Source organism: Hyaena hyaena, unplaced genomic scaffold, assembly GCF_003009895.1.
Source record: "Hyaena hyaena isolate Hyena2069 unplaced genomic scaffold, ASM300989v1 scaffold_130, whole genome shotgun sequence".
NCBI lineage: Eukaryota > Metazoa > Chordata > Mammalia > Carnivora > Hyaenidae > Hyaena > Hyaena hyaena.
This window is the reverse complement of record NW_024080762.1, coordinates 1,744,892-1,763,074: the sequence shown is the minus strand read 5'-3', so window position 1 is coordinate 1,763,074 and position 18,183 is coordinate 1,744,892. Positions and strand designations below refer to the sequence as shown.

Here is an 18,183-nt window from a genome sequence, read left to right as displayed (position 1 = left end):
ACACATACGGGAAAAAAGAAGTAGGGAGAGAGTACGGTGGGGAAGTGTCAGGTAGTGAAACAGGAAAGACAATGGTCTCGTTCCAAGAGGTATAAAAAATGTAACCTTTCCCCTAATGTACTTGCAGGCCCTAGAATTGGTACTGGGAGGTAGATTTGACTGTAAAGTCTTGAGGCAAAAAAAGATATACAGAGTCCCACGGTGCGAATGCCATCAGTAGGTTTAGTCCAAAGATGTAACCAAATCTTCCAAAGGATTGCCAATGCCTATAAAAATGGAATAGGATTGACCTCACTGTTAGCAGGATAATGGAAGCTCCCACTCATCTACATTTAGGCTACTGACAATGAGTTAGAACAGCAGTGCTGAACAACCAAGAAAGAGGACTGCCACCTCAACAGTGGGTTATCATGTAGAATTTTGCCTCCAGTATCACTCCTCCCAGTTTCAACACCAGAGGCAGAAAAGCCACAAGAAAAAGGGAGGGCAGACGTGTGTGACAAAAAGAACCTACTCACCCACCCCCAAAGTTTTCAGCCTCGATTAAGGTCTAGTTTGTCCGGGGGGAAAATGATAAGAATACTCAATCAAGTCTGTCACTCAAGTTATAACATGAAGAAAACTAATTCTTAAATACTGGCATGAGACTAGAGTATTTAAAAATTACACAATAGTGACAAGATGCTGTGAAGGCAGTTGACATCCCATCAGAAAGGGGAGTCAGACATGGTAGAGTTGGCAGGCAGTTACAGATAAAAAGCAAAACTGATCTGTATTTATATCTCAGCAAACTGAGATCTCAATAACTGATCAACCAATGATGGAAAGCCTCCGAAGTTAGTTTCCACATATACTGGTGTTCTTAGTTTTCCATATCTCCCTTCCTTTCTGTCATAATAAATGAAATCCTGGTATGAGCTCTAATACACTATGATATTTAAGTCTAGAACCAGTCTATCAATTTTTCCACTACCATTTGCTTGCTGCTCTCTCTGAAAAATGCTAAGCAGATAAGAGCTATTTTTCTATATCTGGGAAGTCATCATCAAAGTCACAGATACAAATGAACAAATAAGCATTACTAATGAAGGAGGATGCTAGAAGTAGTAATAGGTATTTCAAGTAATAAAGTGAAGGAGACCAATAAGAACAAAGTTCTTCAGCAGAAATTAATTTGACATCTCAATGACCCCTTCAATGTTACCTTTTAATGATCCAACCAAAGAAGAAATCTATGAAGAGGTTTATCTGACAAAGAACAAAAACCAGTATATCATAAATGGACACTGTTCAACTTCATGATACAAAGGAAGAAAAGCAAAGGCTCTAAAGAAAAAGAGTAAGAGAAAAACAAGTGAAGGCTGGTCAGGAAGTGGGACCTGAACTGGGGCTGTACATGGAAGGTGGACAAGCATGGATGATAGACAGAGCAGAACAACTCCTGGATGGATGATAGACAATAATGTAAAGTGGCTATGACACATTGCAATATTAATACATACCGAGACTGAATTGCGGGTAATGCTCATAAATCTAACTGCAATTAGTACAGGTTTCTGGATTAGGAAGGACATGAAAAGGAAAGCAGAAGGTTAGAATGTACATGTCATTGCCCCATGAAAAGAGAAGGTTTAATCTTTCAATGGACTGAATACATGTCTTCTGCAACATCAGGAGGGAAAAAGCACAGCTTGTCTAGCTGCTTTGAAAGCAGCTTTAGAGTAAAAAGTCTCTTCCCATTCTTTTCAATGGGCGCTGCTAAATTGGGCCTCCTAGAATTGAGCTCCTGAAAATTCAGACTACCAGAAAGGGTTTCACTTTTAAACAGGGTTTCTGTTTTCATTTTCTACGGAAAAGATTTAGATAGTGTCCTTCAATTAACTTTATTTAATAACTTGACTGCCTGGAAGAAGTCTCTATTTGTGTTTATTTTTAGAGAAGACTCTTTACTAATTTAAATCAACAGACATATTTGTTAGGACTTATTTTGTGCCAGGCAGTTTAATTACTAAAGAAAGAAGCAGAGTTATTTTAATGTTAATCTAAGTATAAATCATGAAGATACAGATGAAGTATTGCTGGACTCCTGGAAAAGCATGCGCATGATGACAGGGAAGCGTGCTTCCCTTTAGACATTTACTGGGGATCTGACTGGGTCTTCATTGCTACAATTCTGTTTTGCAGCTGAGGGGAATGGTAGCAAATGATTAGACTTTAATGCAGCAGTAGTATCCCAGTTATCCAGACCCTACTGCTTACAACAGAAAGTATTAAACAGAAAAGTAGGCAAATGGAGAAAGGAAACTTAATTTTCGCCAGGCTTTTCTCAAAACTTTATAATAAACCCTAAAGAAATCTTTATTTGATAATACTAGACTCATAGATAGAATTCCATTTCCTTATGAATCACATTCTTGCAATGATTAAGTTATCTACATCACACGAGTATTAACAGAAACATCAAAGGTGACATGGTTGAGGGTCGAAACAGATAGTGGAAGAAAGTAGAGAAAAAAATTAGGATAGGTTAAAAATTCACAGAAAGGACAGGAAAGGAAAACAGAACAGATTATTAAACCACCAGCATTTTATCCAAATACTTGACTTAAAAAATTCTACACATTTTAACTGCATATATTCTGTACATAACTAAAGAGAGCTAAAATATCAAACATGAGGCATCCATTGCACCCTGAGATAAAGTAGTTTCTTTTTACTCATTCCATATGAAAAAGATTTGGAGAATAATCTCTCTTTACACCATAAATGCACACTTAAAACCCCAGGAAAGCTCCCATTTTCCCCTGTGATTTCACATCTTGCACCTACCATTGACCTACGAATCAGAGACAGCCTGGTCTTTGCCTTATTCTCAGCAAATTCTAGGCTACTGATGTCTTTGAGCCGAGCCTTGTATTTATTCATTTGTTCCACAACAATCAGCTCCACACAGCTGAAACAGGAGAAAAAAGAGAAGACTGTTAAGAGCTGAAGTAAGTCAAATAAAGTGTAGCATCCACAGACTGCTTTTCAGCTAAATGCAGTAGATGATTGGAGGATGAAAGAAAAATCGGCACTCCTTATTTTATGAGCTCTATGACAGGTTTATACAATGGTGGCCCACAACTTGGGCTGTACTTCAGTATCCACCTGAGGAGTGACTACATGTCACAAACCCCAGGCCACACCCCAGACAAATTAAATTAGACTCTCGAGGATGGGACAAAAACACCAGGATTTTTTTAAAGCTCTTTTTGCAGTCAAGGTTAAGAACCATCAATCTGGAAGGAAAGCAGAGGCCCACCAAAAAAGGTTAAAGTAAAATACAGAAATACTGAAGTACTAAGGCCAAAAGGATTCAGAGGCAGTTAGACCAGATTATAAGAAGATACAAAGTATACATAAATTGGTAAAATGAAATTTTAAAATATTTTGAGAGATTACAAGCATTCCTAAGGAAAAGCTACATTTAAAAAGTAAAAGACCCTTCAAAACAAATGATGTTCAGCTGAATAGAATCTAAAAAAAAAATTTCATCTTTAGCATAAGACAATCCAATGGTGTCTGGCAATCTTCTTAAAAACATGTGAACTTATGAAATCATTCACTATGTTTGATATCTGGATAAAGTGGCTACACTGACTCAGTCTCTGGGGTCTTGTGGAGGTGTTGAAAACAGGCCTTACGTGGTAGTCTTACTGATGTCCTGCACGCTTTGTAGTGGGTCAATGGTGTCAGGGCAGCGGAGAATGCAGGGTGCAAACACAATGGCTAAAGCATTAGCAGACATTCGATTAGTCTCTTCTTGTAGAGCAATCCTAAGGAATAAACAAACCAAGCAAAGTGTGGATTAAAAGGGAAAATAGTAAGGACACAGGAAGAGATGAGAAAAAGATAATGTATGACATCAACCACACAGTACTGAAGTATATACATATCAGTTGAAAGAAGACTTTTCCCAAAGCTAATCCTTTGCCTCTGGAAAATGTACTTTTTGTTGTTGTTGTTGTTGTTGATGATGTACTTTTACTCTGTTCTTTACTTGAAGCAATATAGGCTGACAGATAGCTTATGAAGGGAAATTCTGACCCACTGCCATACACCTCATAAACATGTCTGAAGAATGCAAAGTAGAGCCTTTAAAGCATTTTTAGACAGTCACATTAGATATTCATCTAACATTTACCTAATATTTACCAGATACTTATCAAATAAAAATAAAGACAGCTTTCTTCCCAACTATTGCAGATATTTATACTCAGAAGACAGACCACTCCTGAAGTCTCTTTGGTCAGTCAATTCTCAAGCACCATCTGAACCCACCTCCTATGAATTAGGTTATGTCTACTTTCTAGTTCAGGAATGAGATAACAGGCTGGGCTACATAATGCCACCATCAGGCTGAAGTTGTTACGTGGCTCAAATGGGGCAGAGAAGCACCTGCCACGCAGTCCAACTCGGCTGAGGATTTCTGCCACCTGCTTGTGGCACTGACTTTATAAATAGGAAAAAGAAGATTTGTCAGTTTTCAAAATAAAAAAGTTCTTTAAAAGAACTCATTTAAAAGAATCAAAACTGAAAACAAAAAAACAATGATCACATCTTCCCTTGCTCCTTGAAACTACCTGACTAGATGAAAGATGAGGCGTTCCAGTGTATTGAGATGAGTTCGAGAGAGCTGGTCAATCACAGAGTATACTCCACGGATTGTTTCTTTCCTCTCCTGAAGACCTAGAAAGAGTAAGGACAGCAAGTAAAATTGAATATGTTACATCTTCCTCCTGAACAGACAGTAGGTGACAGGGCAGGCTGGCTCTAAATTTTAACGTTTTAGGATAGACAGTTGTACCTGTATGACAAGAAAAAAGCAACTCACACTTACCACTAATCTTCCTTTGTTTGAGTGCTATATCCACTAAATCGTCTCCTGGGTTTTTCTTTTTGTTTGTTTTTTTTTACAAATAGTTTATTGTCAAATTAGTTTCCACATAACACCCAGTGCTCCTCTCCAATAATCTCCTGGTTTTAATCTATGTCCCAGTAATTGTTATTACAGCAAGGGGAAAGAGACGGCCTAGTTTTTTAGGCATTTTGTGGCAGACTGATTCCCCCATTAAAATTAATTAGTTGCCATATAATTTATAAATTGGTCTCATAGGAATTTGAGGAGTAATGCCTCAGGGCCTAAACACTTCTAGACAGGCCTTCGGCAACACCCTACACATCTGTAGCACTGAAAAACTAAACTCCATCACCTGGTAGGCCTGGCATAAAATAGATTAGCAGAGTTCTTGCCTAGATTCACAATTTAAATAAATATAAGCCGGCCCTTAAATCTATTTAGCCTTCTAATTTGTTTAAAATTTATAATCTTAGTCTTTCAATCTCTTTTTGAGAAGCAGCTAAGTGACTTACTGGGAAACTTATAGGATACTGACATTTCAATGGAGCTCTCAAAAATCACTAAATGAATAGGTGAGAATCCAGCAGCAGTTCTGTATTGACTGTCAAAAACTTACTTTGGGACCTACATGGACTAAACTAGAGGATGACTAAATAATCTATAATGAAAACAGCATTCCCTTCCCAAGTATAGGCCTTGCCTCGAATCCAGGAAGCCTGTGCTTACCCATAGCCCGAAGAAATTCCTCGTAGAGTTCAAAGGTCATGAGTGGATTCGGCAAATCACGAAGCCATTGTTTGAATACACTTGCAATGACATGTATATTATAGTCATCCAGGTTTACATTCTCAGCATCTATTTATAGACAAGAGATAGATAACAAAGCCAAAACATGCAAAAAGATTCAAATAATTCACTTTAGAAACTATCACCACCATAGGAAGCCTTCATGTTCTTAACTAAACTAATACCTTCTACAGTCTAATTGTTTGCTTTGGAACAGCACTTCTAACAGTGGTAAAGGAACAGTTTTTTGTTTGTTTTCTGAATCTCTTGTAAACTGCTAAATATGTAAAATAAAAGATCATACGCTTTCATGTCAAAGCTCTGTTAAATACTGCTCTAAGTACTTCTAAATGCTTACAATCAACTTTTGTACTTATCCTGTGGATTGGCCTGTGAGCCACACTTCCATTAGCAATGCTTTGGGTGACACATGGGAAAAAGGCCCAGAAGACATTTTCTAAAAATAAGGCTAATTTTAAGTCATTTTTAAAGATGAAAGGACACTAATAACTGAACTTAGGAAATATAAAGCACATATATTTACTCTGTTTCACTTATAAACTCCCAAAGGTTATGGAAAGGAAATGATTGGGAGAACATAGGGTGAATGATTTTTCATTTGTGCTGACCCAAGGTACAAGAGACAAGTTGGAAACTGCCAGTCTCTAGTAGGCAAAACTTCCTGCTTGAGTTTTACCAGACATTTTCTGTTATTATTTCCATACTAATTTTTCCCTGATTTGCTCATTAAAAGAAAAAATAAAAATAATAATAATAAAAAATAAAAACTAGAAAGAAAAAGCATGTGGATAGCTTCTTAGAGACACAGAAACAAGCTTTGTATCTTTGTGTGATTCAAGATGATCTATTCCTTCCCTACAGTGGTAAAAAGTAGAAGGTGACAATGAAACCAAAGTCAAACTCCTGGATATATTCAAGGGCTGAGGCCACAGCTATATACATGTTCAATCCACTAAATAATTATGTCATCAATGCAGTGAGGGGAGCCTATGCATCAGAGGGAGCACACTTGGGAGTCAGAATAATAGACACTAATAGGCAATAGTTTAGATTATGAATTCAGAACATCTGGGGTTAAATCTCAGCTTGATCACTTATTGGTGGTAAGTCTTAGGAAAAGATCCTCTGTAAGCCTCCGTTTCTTTATCTGTAAGTAGGATAATAACTCCTACATCATAGGACTGTTGTGAAGATTAGTATAAAAACACTGGCACACTACATTGTCAACAGATCACTATTTAATTTTCTTTATTTTCTTCTTTGTAAATTACAGATATCATGACCTTACCAAATTGTTAAGATTAAATGAGATTTGTCTGAAGTACCTAATAATGCCTGTATAAATGACATTCGATATATGTTTGCTGAACTGACCACATAAAAACAAAGACTCTTTAGAAAGCCACAAAATGATGAACAAGCACCACAGAAAAGATTGCATTCTTCTGGCTACAAGAAAAAAAAATCAACATGTAATGAAAACTTTAAGAGTGTAAAATGACCTATTTAAATAAAAGCATTGGGTCTTGATTTGGAGTGGATTGTCTTACCTGTATCTAGACCCTGTCGAAGCTCCTTGATTTTATTAGTTGAACCAGACTTTCGGTAAATACCTTCTGTGTACAGTCCATGCATTTCAATGTAGTTTATGAGCTTTTCCACCACTAAAGGAACAGTTCGTTCTTCACTGGTCAAACGGGACAATTCAACCCCAAACTGTCGAGATGACAGCTCTGGATCATACTAAATGGAAGATAATTTGTTTCCAAATACATTCAAACATCTTTAAACATACTTAACCAGTTACTTGAGAGGAACTACTTTTGATTTCCCTGAAGTTTCATGAGCACTGTTTATAGGAGTTGGAGGGAAAGGGAATTCTGGTTAATACTGACAGTATGTATCAAGTGAGACATTAGTTTCAATCCTCTACTGCTCAAGGAATCTCCTCAAAATATAATGGAGTAGAGAATGAAGACAGTGACAACAGGCTACAGTTTCCCTGCCTGTTAAAAAGTTCTTCATGTAAAGTTGGGATCTGGACAAGGGAGAAAGGGGACAGACTTTGTGTGCTAAACATTTACCAAGTACCATTAAAAAGTCTGATTTGATATGAATTAGAGCAGTCAGTAATTTCTGATGCTTAAGAATGCTTCAATGTTTATGTAAACTTTAGGGAAATTTAACTGAACAATATCATAGCTAAAGACAGAGCACAACACAGATTGACTCATGATTAGTGTTTGAGCCCTTTCTTACTTACTTCAATTAGTTTATCTGCAAGCACCTGGGTGGCTCAGTTAAGCTTCTGACTTCAGCTCAGGTCATGATCTCACGGTCCATGAGTTCGAGCCCTGTGTCAGGCTCTGTGCTGACAGCCCAGAGTCTAGAGCCTGCTTCAGATTCTGTGTCTCCCTCTCTCTCTCCTCCCTTGCCCCTCTGCTCATGCTCTGTCTCCCTCTCTCTCAAATATAAATAAATATTAAAAAAAAAATAGCATATCTGATATCATAACCTTACTAACTATAGTTTACATGACTGCAAAAGAACAGCTTATCCTAAAGATTATTTCAAGTAATTCACAGAAGATAAAAATGACAGGTAATATCTCTGAGACTGAAGATCTTTTTTTGTAAATCTCTTTTTTTGTCTTTTCCTTCTCTTGCATCATTCTCCTTCTCTAACACAACACTATAGATCACATTCTCTCCTTCAATTGGTATTCAATCAGTGCCAGTTCTTGTGGTCAGTCAGTACACTCTATTTTTTTCTTTTCTGTTCTAGAAGCCATCACTCTATTTCACAACTATATCACTGCCCGCTTGGAGTATTTCCAAAAGCTTTTTAAAAAATTTTTTATTTATTTTTGAGGGAGAAAGAAAGAGGGACAGAGTGCGAGGGAAGAGGCAGAGAGAGGGGGGAGACACATAATCTGAAGCAGTCTCCAGGCCCTGAATAGTCAGCACAGAGCCTGACACAGGGCTCAAACTCACAAGCAAGTTCATGACCTGAGCCAAAGTCAGATGCTTAACCTACTGAGCCACCCAGGTGCTCCTTAAACAAAACCTTTAAAATAGTTTGATTTGAAACCAACTAATTTAAAGCAAATGTGCTAAAAAATTCTATTTCTTGAAATTAAGAGAAAAACTGATTTTACTATTTTCAACTGAAAAAATTTAAGTTTTCTTTGTAAAAGCAATATACATTTTTATAGTTATTTACCCTCCAAACTACCTCTTACCTTTTAAATAAAAATGCATTTGAGTATGACATACATATGTAAAGGTAAGTGTACAGCTTGACAGACTTTGACAAAGTTGATGCGCACTTGTTACCAGGACCCAAATCAAGAAACAGAATACAACTGCCAGTATAAAATTCCCCTCAAGACCATCCCAGGCACTATGTATTCTGCTCTTCACAAAGAACCAGTATCTGTAATTCTATTGCTATAAATAAGTTTTATCTACTTTTGAACATTATATTAATGGTATCATATAATATATACACCACCAGTTACCTTTGTCCATTCTTGAACTTTATCTAAATAAAATAATATAGTATGGACTTTTTTTGTTTCTAGCTTTAACATTATGCCTAGGAGTAAAAATAGTTTAAGCTCATGTAGTATTCTATTATATAAATAGTTGATCTTTGAACAACAAGGGTTTGAACCATGTGGGTCCAATTATGAGGATTTTTTTTCCAATACAGTACAGCCCTGCAAGTGTACTTTTCTTTCCTTATGATTCTCTTAACATCTATTTTCTTACTTTATTGTAAGAATACAGTATATAATACACATAACATACAAATTACATGTTAGAAACCGTTTATGTTATGGGTAAGGCTTACAGTCAACAGCAGGATAAGTAGTTAAGTTTCAGGGAAGTCAAAAGTTATATACACTGGAAATACTGTGCAGGGGGTGGAGGAGGGGCTGGCACCAGTAACCCCATGTTGTTCAAGGGTAAACTGGATACCATAATTTATTTATACACTCTGCTACTAATGGACATTTAAGGCTCTTCTAGTTTGGGGATGTCTCAGATAGCGCTGATACGAATGGTCTTTCATTTGTCTTTTGGCACAAATATCTATGTATATTTGTTGGGTATGTATCTTGGACTGGTACTGCTGAGTCAAGAGGAATGCTTATGTTCATACTTGATAAGGACTGCCAAATAACTTCAAGATTACTTACGGCAACTTTTACTCCTCCAAGAAATTAAAGTCCAAACTGCTCTATATCCTTATTAGGATGTTTTTCATTTTGGCCATTCAACTGCGTATGTATCTCACTATAGTTTTAATCTGTATTTCCCTGATGATTAGTGAAATTGGCCACCTTTCCTGTTAATTGGTCTTCACAAGCACCTGTGAAGTGCCTGCTTAAGCCATGTGCTCACTTTTCTACAGAGCTGATCATATTTCTTACTGATATTTAGATGCTTTTTATATACTGTAGATCCAAGATGGATATATGAATTACAAATACCTTCTCCCACTCTTGATAGATTACTTTTTGTTGGTTTATTTAAATAATAAATGGGAGGAGTGCCTGGGTGGCTCAGTCTGTTGAGCACCCGACTTCCGCTCAGGCCATGATCTTGTGGTTCACAGGTTCAAGTCCCAAATCAGGCTCTGTGTGACAGCTCAGAGCCTGGAACCTGCTTTGGATTCTGTGCCTCCCTCTCTTTCTGCCCCTCCCTGCTCATACTCTCTCTAAAATAAATGAACATTAAGTATTTTTTTAAATAATAAATTGATTTTGAATTTTATTTAATGTTCTACCTCTCTTATTTAGATATTTTTATTTGTTCAATGTGATTAACTATATCACTTGATTTTTATTTTATTCAAGGAGAAATTTATAATTAATCTTAACTACAGTATAATTAAAATACATTGTTATATTACTTTTAGGTTTACAATATAGTGATTCAAGAATTCTACAGATTACTCAGTGTTCATCATAAGTGTACATTTAATCCCTTTCACTTAGGTCACCCATAATCCAACCAATCTCGCCTCTGATAATCATCGGTTCGTTCTCTATAGAGAGTGTGTTTTTTGGTTGGCCTATTTTTTTCTTCCTTTGTTTGTCTCTGAAATTCCACATATGCCGGAGATCACATTGTACTTGTTTTTTTGACTTATTTCACTTAACATTTATACCTTCTAGACCCATCCTTGCTGTTCCAAATAGCAAGATTTCATCTTTTTTATGGCTGAGTATATATACACTCTCATTCAATACACACACACACACACACACACCCCACAACTTCTTCATCTCTCAATGGACACCTGGGTTGCTTCCGTAAATTGGCTATTGTAAATAATACTGCAGTAAACATAGGAGTGCATATATCTCTTTGAATTAATGTTTTCATATTTATTAGGTAAATACAAAGTAGTAGAATTACAGGATCATGTGGTAATTTTGTAATGTTTATCTATTTTTAAGACAGAGAAAGTATGTGTGTGTGAACAGGCGAGGGGCAGAGAGAGAGAGAGGAAGACAAAAGAATCCAAAGCAGGCTCCAGGCTCTGAGCTGACAGCACAGAGCCTGATGTGCTGAAGTTCAGAGACCTGAACGAAAGCTGGAAGCTTAACTGCCTAAGCCACTCAAGCACACCTGTGGTATTTTTATTTTAACTTTTTGAGGGACCTCCATACTGCTTTCCACAGTGGCTGAACCAGTCTGCATTCCCACCAACACTGTACAAGGGCTCCTTCTTATCAACATCATTGTCAACACTTATTATGTCTGTTTTTTGAGTTTTAGCCATTCAGATAGGAGTGAGGTGATATCTCACTGTGGTTTCAATTTGTATTTCCTTGATGCTGAGTGATGTTGAGCATCTTTTTCTGTGTCTGATGGCCATCTATATGCCTTCTTTGGAGAACTATCTCTTCATGTCCTCTGTCCATTTTTTAATTGAAAAAAAATTTTTTTTGGTGTTAAGTTCTTTATATATTTTAGATATTAGCCCTGTGTCAGATATGTCATTTGCAAATATCTTCTATGCAGGAGTCTGTCATTTAGTTTTGAATGTTTCCTTTACTGTGCAAAAGTTTTTTATTTTGATGAAGTCACAGTAGTTTATTTTTGCTTTCTTTCCCCTAGCTTCAGGAGACAGATCTAGAAAAATATTGCCACGCCCAATGTCAAAGATCTTACTGCCTGTGTTCCCTTCTAGGATTTTTATGGTTTCAGGACTCACATTTAGGGTTTTAATCCAATTTGAGTTTATTTTTGTGTTATGTTGTGAGAAAGTATGTCACTTGCATTCTTTTGCTAGCAGCTGTCTAGTTTTCCTAACACCATTTCTTGAAGACACCTTTTTTTTCCCCATTGCATATACTTGCCTCTTTTGTTGTATATTCATTGACCACATAATTGTGAGTTTATTTCTGGGCTCTCTATCCTGTTCCATTGATCTGTGTGTCTATGTTTTGTGCCAATACCATACTATTTTGATTACTACAGCTACATAGTAATCTGAGATTGCAATACCTCCAGTTTTCCTTTTATTTTTCAAGATTGCTTTGGCTATTTGAGTTCTTTTGTGGTTCCATATACATTTCAAGATTATTTGTCCTGGGATGGCTGGATGGCCTAGTCAGTTAAGCATCCGATTCTTAACTTCAGCTCAGGTCATGATCTCATGGTTGTGTTCGAGCCCTGCACTGGGCTCTGTGCTGACAGCATGGAGCCTGCTTGGGATTCTCTCTCCTACTCTCTCACTCTGCCCCTCTCCCACTCTCTTCTCTCAAAATAGATAAACTTAAAAAAATATCTGTCCTAGTTCTGTGAAAAATACTGCTAGTATTTTAATAGGGATTGTATTAAATCCAGCAGATGGCTTTGGGTAGTATGAACATTTGAACAAAACATGCAATCCATGTTTTGCCTTGTAATCCATGAACATGAAATATCTTTCCATTTGTTTATGTCATCTTCAATTTCTTTCATCATTGTTTTGCAGTGTACAGAATATGGAACTTTCACTTCTTTGGTTAAGTTTATTTCAAGATATTTTACCATTTTTGGTGTGACTGTAAATGAGAATGTTTTCTTAATTTTTCTTTCTGCTACTTATTAGTGTATAGACATGCAATGGATTTCTGTAGATTGATTTTGTATTCTGCAATCTTACTGAATTCTCTTAGCAGTTCAAGCAGCTTTTTAGCGGATTCTTTAGGGTTTCTATATACAGTACTATGTCATCAGCAAATAGTGAAAGTTTTATTTCTTCCTTAGCAATTTTGATACCTTTTATTTCCATTTCTGTCTGTTGCAGCTAAGACTTCTAATACTATGTTGAGTAAAAATGGTGAGAGTGTCTTTTTCCTGACCTTAGGGGGAAAGCTCTGTTTTTCTCTATTGAGTATGAAGTTAAGTATATATTTTTCATATATGACCTTTATTATGTTGAGTTACGTTCCTTCTAAACCTACTTTGTTGAAGGTTTTTATCATGAATGGATAGTATAACTTTGGCAAGTTCTTTTTCTGCATCTATTGCAATGGTCATATAGTTTTTATACCTTTTCTTGCGGATGTGATGTATCACATTAATTGATTTGCAAAAATTGAACCATGCCTGCATCCCAGGAATAAAGCCCATTCAATCATGGTAAATGATTTTTTTTAATATACTGCTGAATTTGTTTTGTTATTATTTTGTTGAATATTTTTGCATCTATATTTTTCAGAGATATTGGCCTGTAGTTCTCTTTCTGTACTGTCTTTATCGGGTTTTGATTCAGTATTGCTGGCCTAACAATGAATTTGAAAGCATTCCTTTTTCTTGTTTAGAAAAGTTTGAGAAAAACAGGTATTATTCTTTAAATGTTTGTTAGATTTTACCCACAAATCTGTCTGGTCCTGGACTTGTTTGTTGAGAGGTTTTTTGTTTGTTTTTAATTATTACTGATTCAATTTCATTGTTGGTAACCTGTCTGTTTAAATTTTCTATTTCTTCCTGATTCAGTTTTGGGAAGTTATATATTTATACATTTTCTTCTAGATTGCTCAAGTTGTTAGCATATAATTTTTCATAACATTTTCTCATAATCCTTTGTATTTCTATGGTGTGAGTGTTAATTCACTCTGATTTTGTTTGGGTCCTTTCTTCTGGAGTCTGGCTAACAGTTTATCAATTCTGTAGATCTATTCGAAGAACCACATCCCAGTTTCACTGATCTGTTCTATTGTTTTCTTAGTTTCTATTTCATTTATCTCTGCTCTAATCTTTACTTCTTTCCTTCTGCAGTTTTGGGTTTTGTTTCTTGTTCTTTTTCTAGCTCTCTTAGATATAAGGTTAGGTTGTTTGAGATGTTTCTTGCTTCTTGCTTCCTGAGGTAGGCTTGTATTGCTCAAAATCTCCCTTGCAGAAAGCTTTTGCTGCATTCCAAGGATTTTGGACTGTTCTGTTTTCATTTTCATTTATATACATGAGTTTTTTTTATTTCATCTTTCATTTCTTGGTTGACCCATTCATCACTTAATGAGACATTATTTGATCTCCATATATTTGTATTCTTTCCAGGTATTTTCTTGTTCACTCCTAGTTTCATAGTGTTGTGGTCAGAACAGATGCATGGTATGACTTCAATCTTTCTGAATTTGTTGAGACTTTTTTTGTGGTCTAATATGTAACCTATTCTGCAGAATTTTCCATGGGCACTTGAAAAGAATGTATTTTTCTGTTTTAGAATAGAATGTTCTGAATATATCTTTTAGATCTATCTGGTCCAATGTATCATTCAGTCAACAATGTTTCCTTGTTGATTTTCTGTTTGTATGATCTATTAATGGGGTGTTAAAGTCCCCTATTATTGTATTACTAACAACTACTTCATTTATGGTTATTAGCTACTTTATGTATATGGGTACATAAATATTTACAATTGTATCTTCTTTTAAAAAAATTGTTTAATGTTTATTTATTTTTGAGAGAAAGAGAGACAGAACACAAGTAGGGGAGGGCCAGAGAGGGAGGGAGACAAAGACTCTGAAACAGGCTCCAGGCTCTGAGCTGTCAGCACGGAGCCCAACGCAGAACTCAAACTCATGAGCTTCAAGATCATGATCTGAGCTGAAGCCAGATGCTTAACCAACTGAGTCACCCAGGTGCCCCTGCAATTACTATATCTTCTTGTTGGATTGTTCCTTTATGATTACATACTGTTCTTTGACTTTTGTTAACAGTCTTTGTTTTAAAGTCTATTTTGTCCAATATAACTATTGCTACCCTGGCTTTTCACTTCCATTTGCATGATAAATGCTTTTCCATCTTTTCACTTTCAATCTGCTGGTGTTTCCAGGTCTGAAATGAGTCTGTTGTAGAGAGCATATAATATAATGGGCTTTGCTTTTTTTTCCTCCATTCCATCACACTATGTCTTTTGATTGGAACATTTAGTCCATTTGCATTCTAAGTAAATATTGATAGGTATGTACTTACTGTCATTTTGTTACTTGTTTATGTTGTTTTGTAGTTCTCTTTGTAGTTGTTTCCTTTCCTCTCTTGCTCTCCGCTCTCACAATTTGCTGGTTTCTTTAGTGATATACTTGAATTCCTTTCTCTCTCTCTTTTTTTTTTTTTTTTTTTTTTTTTTTTTTTTTTTTTTTTTTTTTTTTTTTTTTTTTTTTTTTTTTTTTTTTTTTTTTTTTTGGAGATCTACTACCAGTTTGTGATTTGTAGTTACCATTAGGTTTATATTTAATATCTTATGCATTTAGCAATCTTTATTAAATTGGTGGTCACTTAAGTTTGACCCCATTCTTTATTCCTCACCCATGTTTTAAGTATATGGTGTCACATTTTACATCTTTAATTTCATCAGTTCCTTGACTGATTTTTATAGATATAATTTTTACTGCTTTTCCTATTTTTCTTATTCCCACTACTTATGGTCTTTCTTTCCAGACAAAGGAAAGGAAACATTTCTGTAGGGCGAGTTTAGTGGTGATGAATTCCTTTCATTTGTTTGTCTAGAAAACTCTCTATCTCTCCTTCTATTCTGAATCATAGCCTTTCTGCAGAGTATTCTTCATTGCAGGTTTGTTTTTTCTTCTTCAGGATTTTCAATATATCATGCCACTTTCTTCTGACCTGCAAAGTTTCTGCTGAAAAATTAGCTATTAGCCTTAAGTGATTTCCCTTGTGTGTATTTATTTTCTTTTCTCTTGTTGCTTTTAAAATTATCTCTATTATCAATATTTTTGGCTATTTTAGTTACTCTGTGTCTTCATGTGGACTTCCTTGAGTTGATTTTGTCGGGAGCTCTCTGTGCCTCCTGGATTTGGATTTGTTTCCTTCTTCACATTAAGGAAGTTTTCAGCAATTAAGCAGGAAACAACCTCCTTGACCTCCACCACAGCAACTTCTTACTTGACACATCCCCAAAAGCAAGGGAATCAAGAGCAAAAATAAATGATTGGGACCTCATCAAGATTAAAAGCTTCTGCACAGCCAAGGAAACAACCCAGAAAATTAATAGGCAACCAACGGAATGGGAACAGATAGTTGCAAAGGACATATCAGATAAAGGGTTAATATCCAGAATCTATAAGGAACTCACCAAACTACATGCCCGAAAAACAAACAACCCAGTGAAGAAATGGGCAGAAGATATGAACAGACACTTCTCCAAAGAGGACATCCAGATGGCCAACAGACACATGAAACGATGCTCAGCATCCCTCCTCATCAGGGAAATACAAATCAAAACCACACTGAGATACCACCTCACGCCAGTCAGAGTGGCTAAAATGAGCAAATGAGAGAACTCTAGATGCTGGCGAGGATGTGGAGATACGGGCACCCTCCTACACTGTTGGTGGGAATGTAAACTGGTACAGCCCCTCTGGAAAACAGTGTGGAGGTTCCTCAGGAAACTAACAATAGAACTCCCCTATGACCCAGCAATAGCACTGCTAGGAATTTACCCAAGGGATACAGAAATGCTGAGGCATAGGAGCACATGTACCCCAATGTTCATAGCAGCACTCTCCACAATAGCTAAAACATGGAAAGAGCCTAAGTGTCCATCAACAGATGAATGGATCAAGAAGATGTGGTTTATCTATACCATGGAATACTACATGGCAATGAGAAACAATGAAATCTGGCCATGTGTAGCTACATGGATGGACCTTGAGGGTGTTATGCTGAGCGAAATAAGTCAGGCAGAGTAGGACAAATATCATATGTGTGCACGTATAGGAGGACTAGGAGGAACTTAACAGAGGACCAATCGGGAGAAGAAGGGGGGAAATGGTGGGGGAAAGGGAGAGAGGCAAACCATGAGAGACTCTTGAATGCTGACAAAAACTGAGGACTGATGGATGTGGGGGGGAGGGGGGATGGGCATGGAGGAGGGCACTTGTGGGGATGAGCACTGGGTGTTATGTGGAAACTAATTTGACAATAAACTATTTGTAAAAAAAAAAAAAAAAAATACTACACATATTCTAAGGCAAAAAAAAAAAAAAAGGAAGTTTTCAGCAATTATTTCTTCAAATAAATTTTCTGCCCCTTTTCTCTCTCTTTTCTTTTTGGAGTCCTTACTGTGGGAATGTTACTACACTTGATAGTATTGCTGAGTTCCCTTAGTCTATTTTCATTTTTTATTATAGTATTTTTCTCTCTCCCTTGTTCAGTTTGATTGCTTTCCATTACTCTGTCCTCTGCTGATCTGTTCTTCTGTTTCCTCTAGTTTTTCCATCTAGTGTATTATTTACTCCATCTAGTGTATTTTTAATTTCAGTTATTGGGTCCTTAATCTCTGGTTCTTTTTCATGTTTTCTATCTCTTTGTTGAGAACCACACCAAGTTCCTACACTCTTAAGTACAGTGAGTATCATTATGATCATTACTTTAAATTTCCTATCAGGCATATTATTTATTTCTGTTTTGTTTAGCTCCCCTGCTGTGATTTCATCCTGTTCTTTCATCTGGGATATATTCCTCTGTCTCTTCATTTTGTCTACCTCTCTGCACCTGTTCCTATGTGTTAAGAAAGTCCACTACATCTCCTGCTCTTGAAATTGATGACTTTATGAAGAAGAGGTCCTATAATGGCCTACAGTGCAATGTCTCCTGTTTACCAGAACCTGGTGCTTCAGAGTGTCTCCTATGTATGTTGTATGCACCCTGCTGTTGTAGCTGAGTCATATTTGCCTTCCGTCCAGTCATCTGCAATGGCTCTCACTGTCTGTTGTGAGCAGGGTTTGGCCCCTGTGTTACTAGTGGGCCACTCTGGGGCCACCTTGGCTTTAAGTTCATTCAGACAAGGAAATGGCCAGAGATGCAGCAGCACCAAACTACAGGGTGCTTTCCCTGTATTGTCTCCTGAAAAGCTTTCATTGGTTGGTAGGGCCTGCAGTCAGACCTGATGTCTGAACTCAGCCCACTGCTGGGCTGCAGCCGTACTGGTGTATGTGGTTATCTTCT

The 18,183-nt window shown here is 36.6% G+C and overlaps 1 protein-coding gene across 3 annotated transcripts in view; it reads right to left on the bottom strand.

The window, feature by feature from the left end:
* Nucleotides 1-18,183, bottom strand: part of MYO9A (myosin IXA) — a 233,627-nt gene that overhangs the window by 38,916 nt on the left and 176,528 nt on the right. For 2 of the 3 annotated variants that reach the window (XM_039237839.1, XM_039237841.1), the window contains 6 exons: nucleotides 7,261-7,453; nucleotides 5,630-5,758; nucleotides 4,626-4,731; nucleotides 3,687-3,818; nucleotides 2,830-2,953; nucleotides 1,503-1,556 (listed from right to left, as the gene is read on the bottom strand). In XM_039237839.1, the coding sequence (XP_039093770.1) occupies nucleotides 1,503-1,556; nucleotides 2,830-2,953; nucleotides 3,687-3,818; nucleotides 4,626-4,731; nucleotides 5,630-5,758; nucleotides 7,261-7,453 (738 nt within the window). The remainder of the gene's footprint in view (nucleotides 1-1,502; nucleotides 1,557-2,829; nucleotides 2,954-3,686; nucleotides 3,819-4,625; nucleotides 4,732-5,629; nucleotides 5,759-7,260; nucleotides 7,454-18,183) is intronic. The other variant, XM_039237840.1, reaches the window with a different exon arrangement.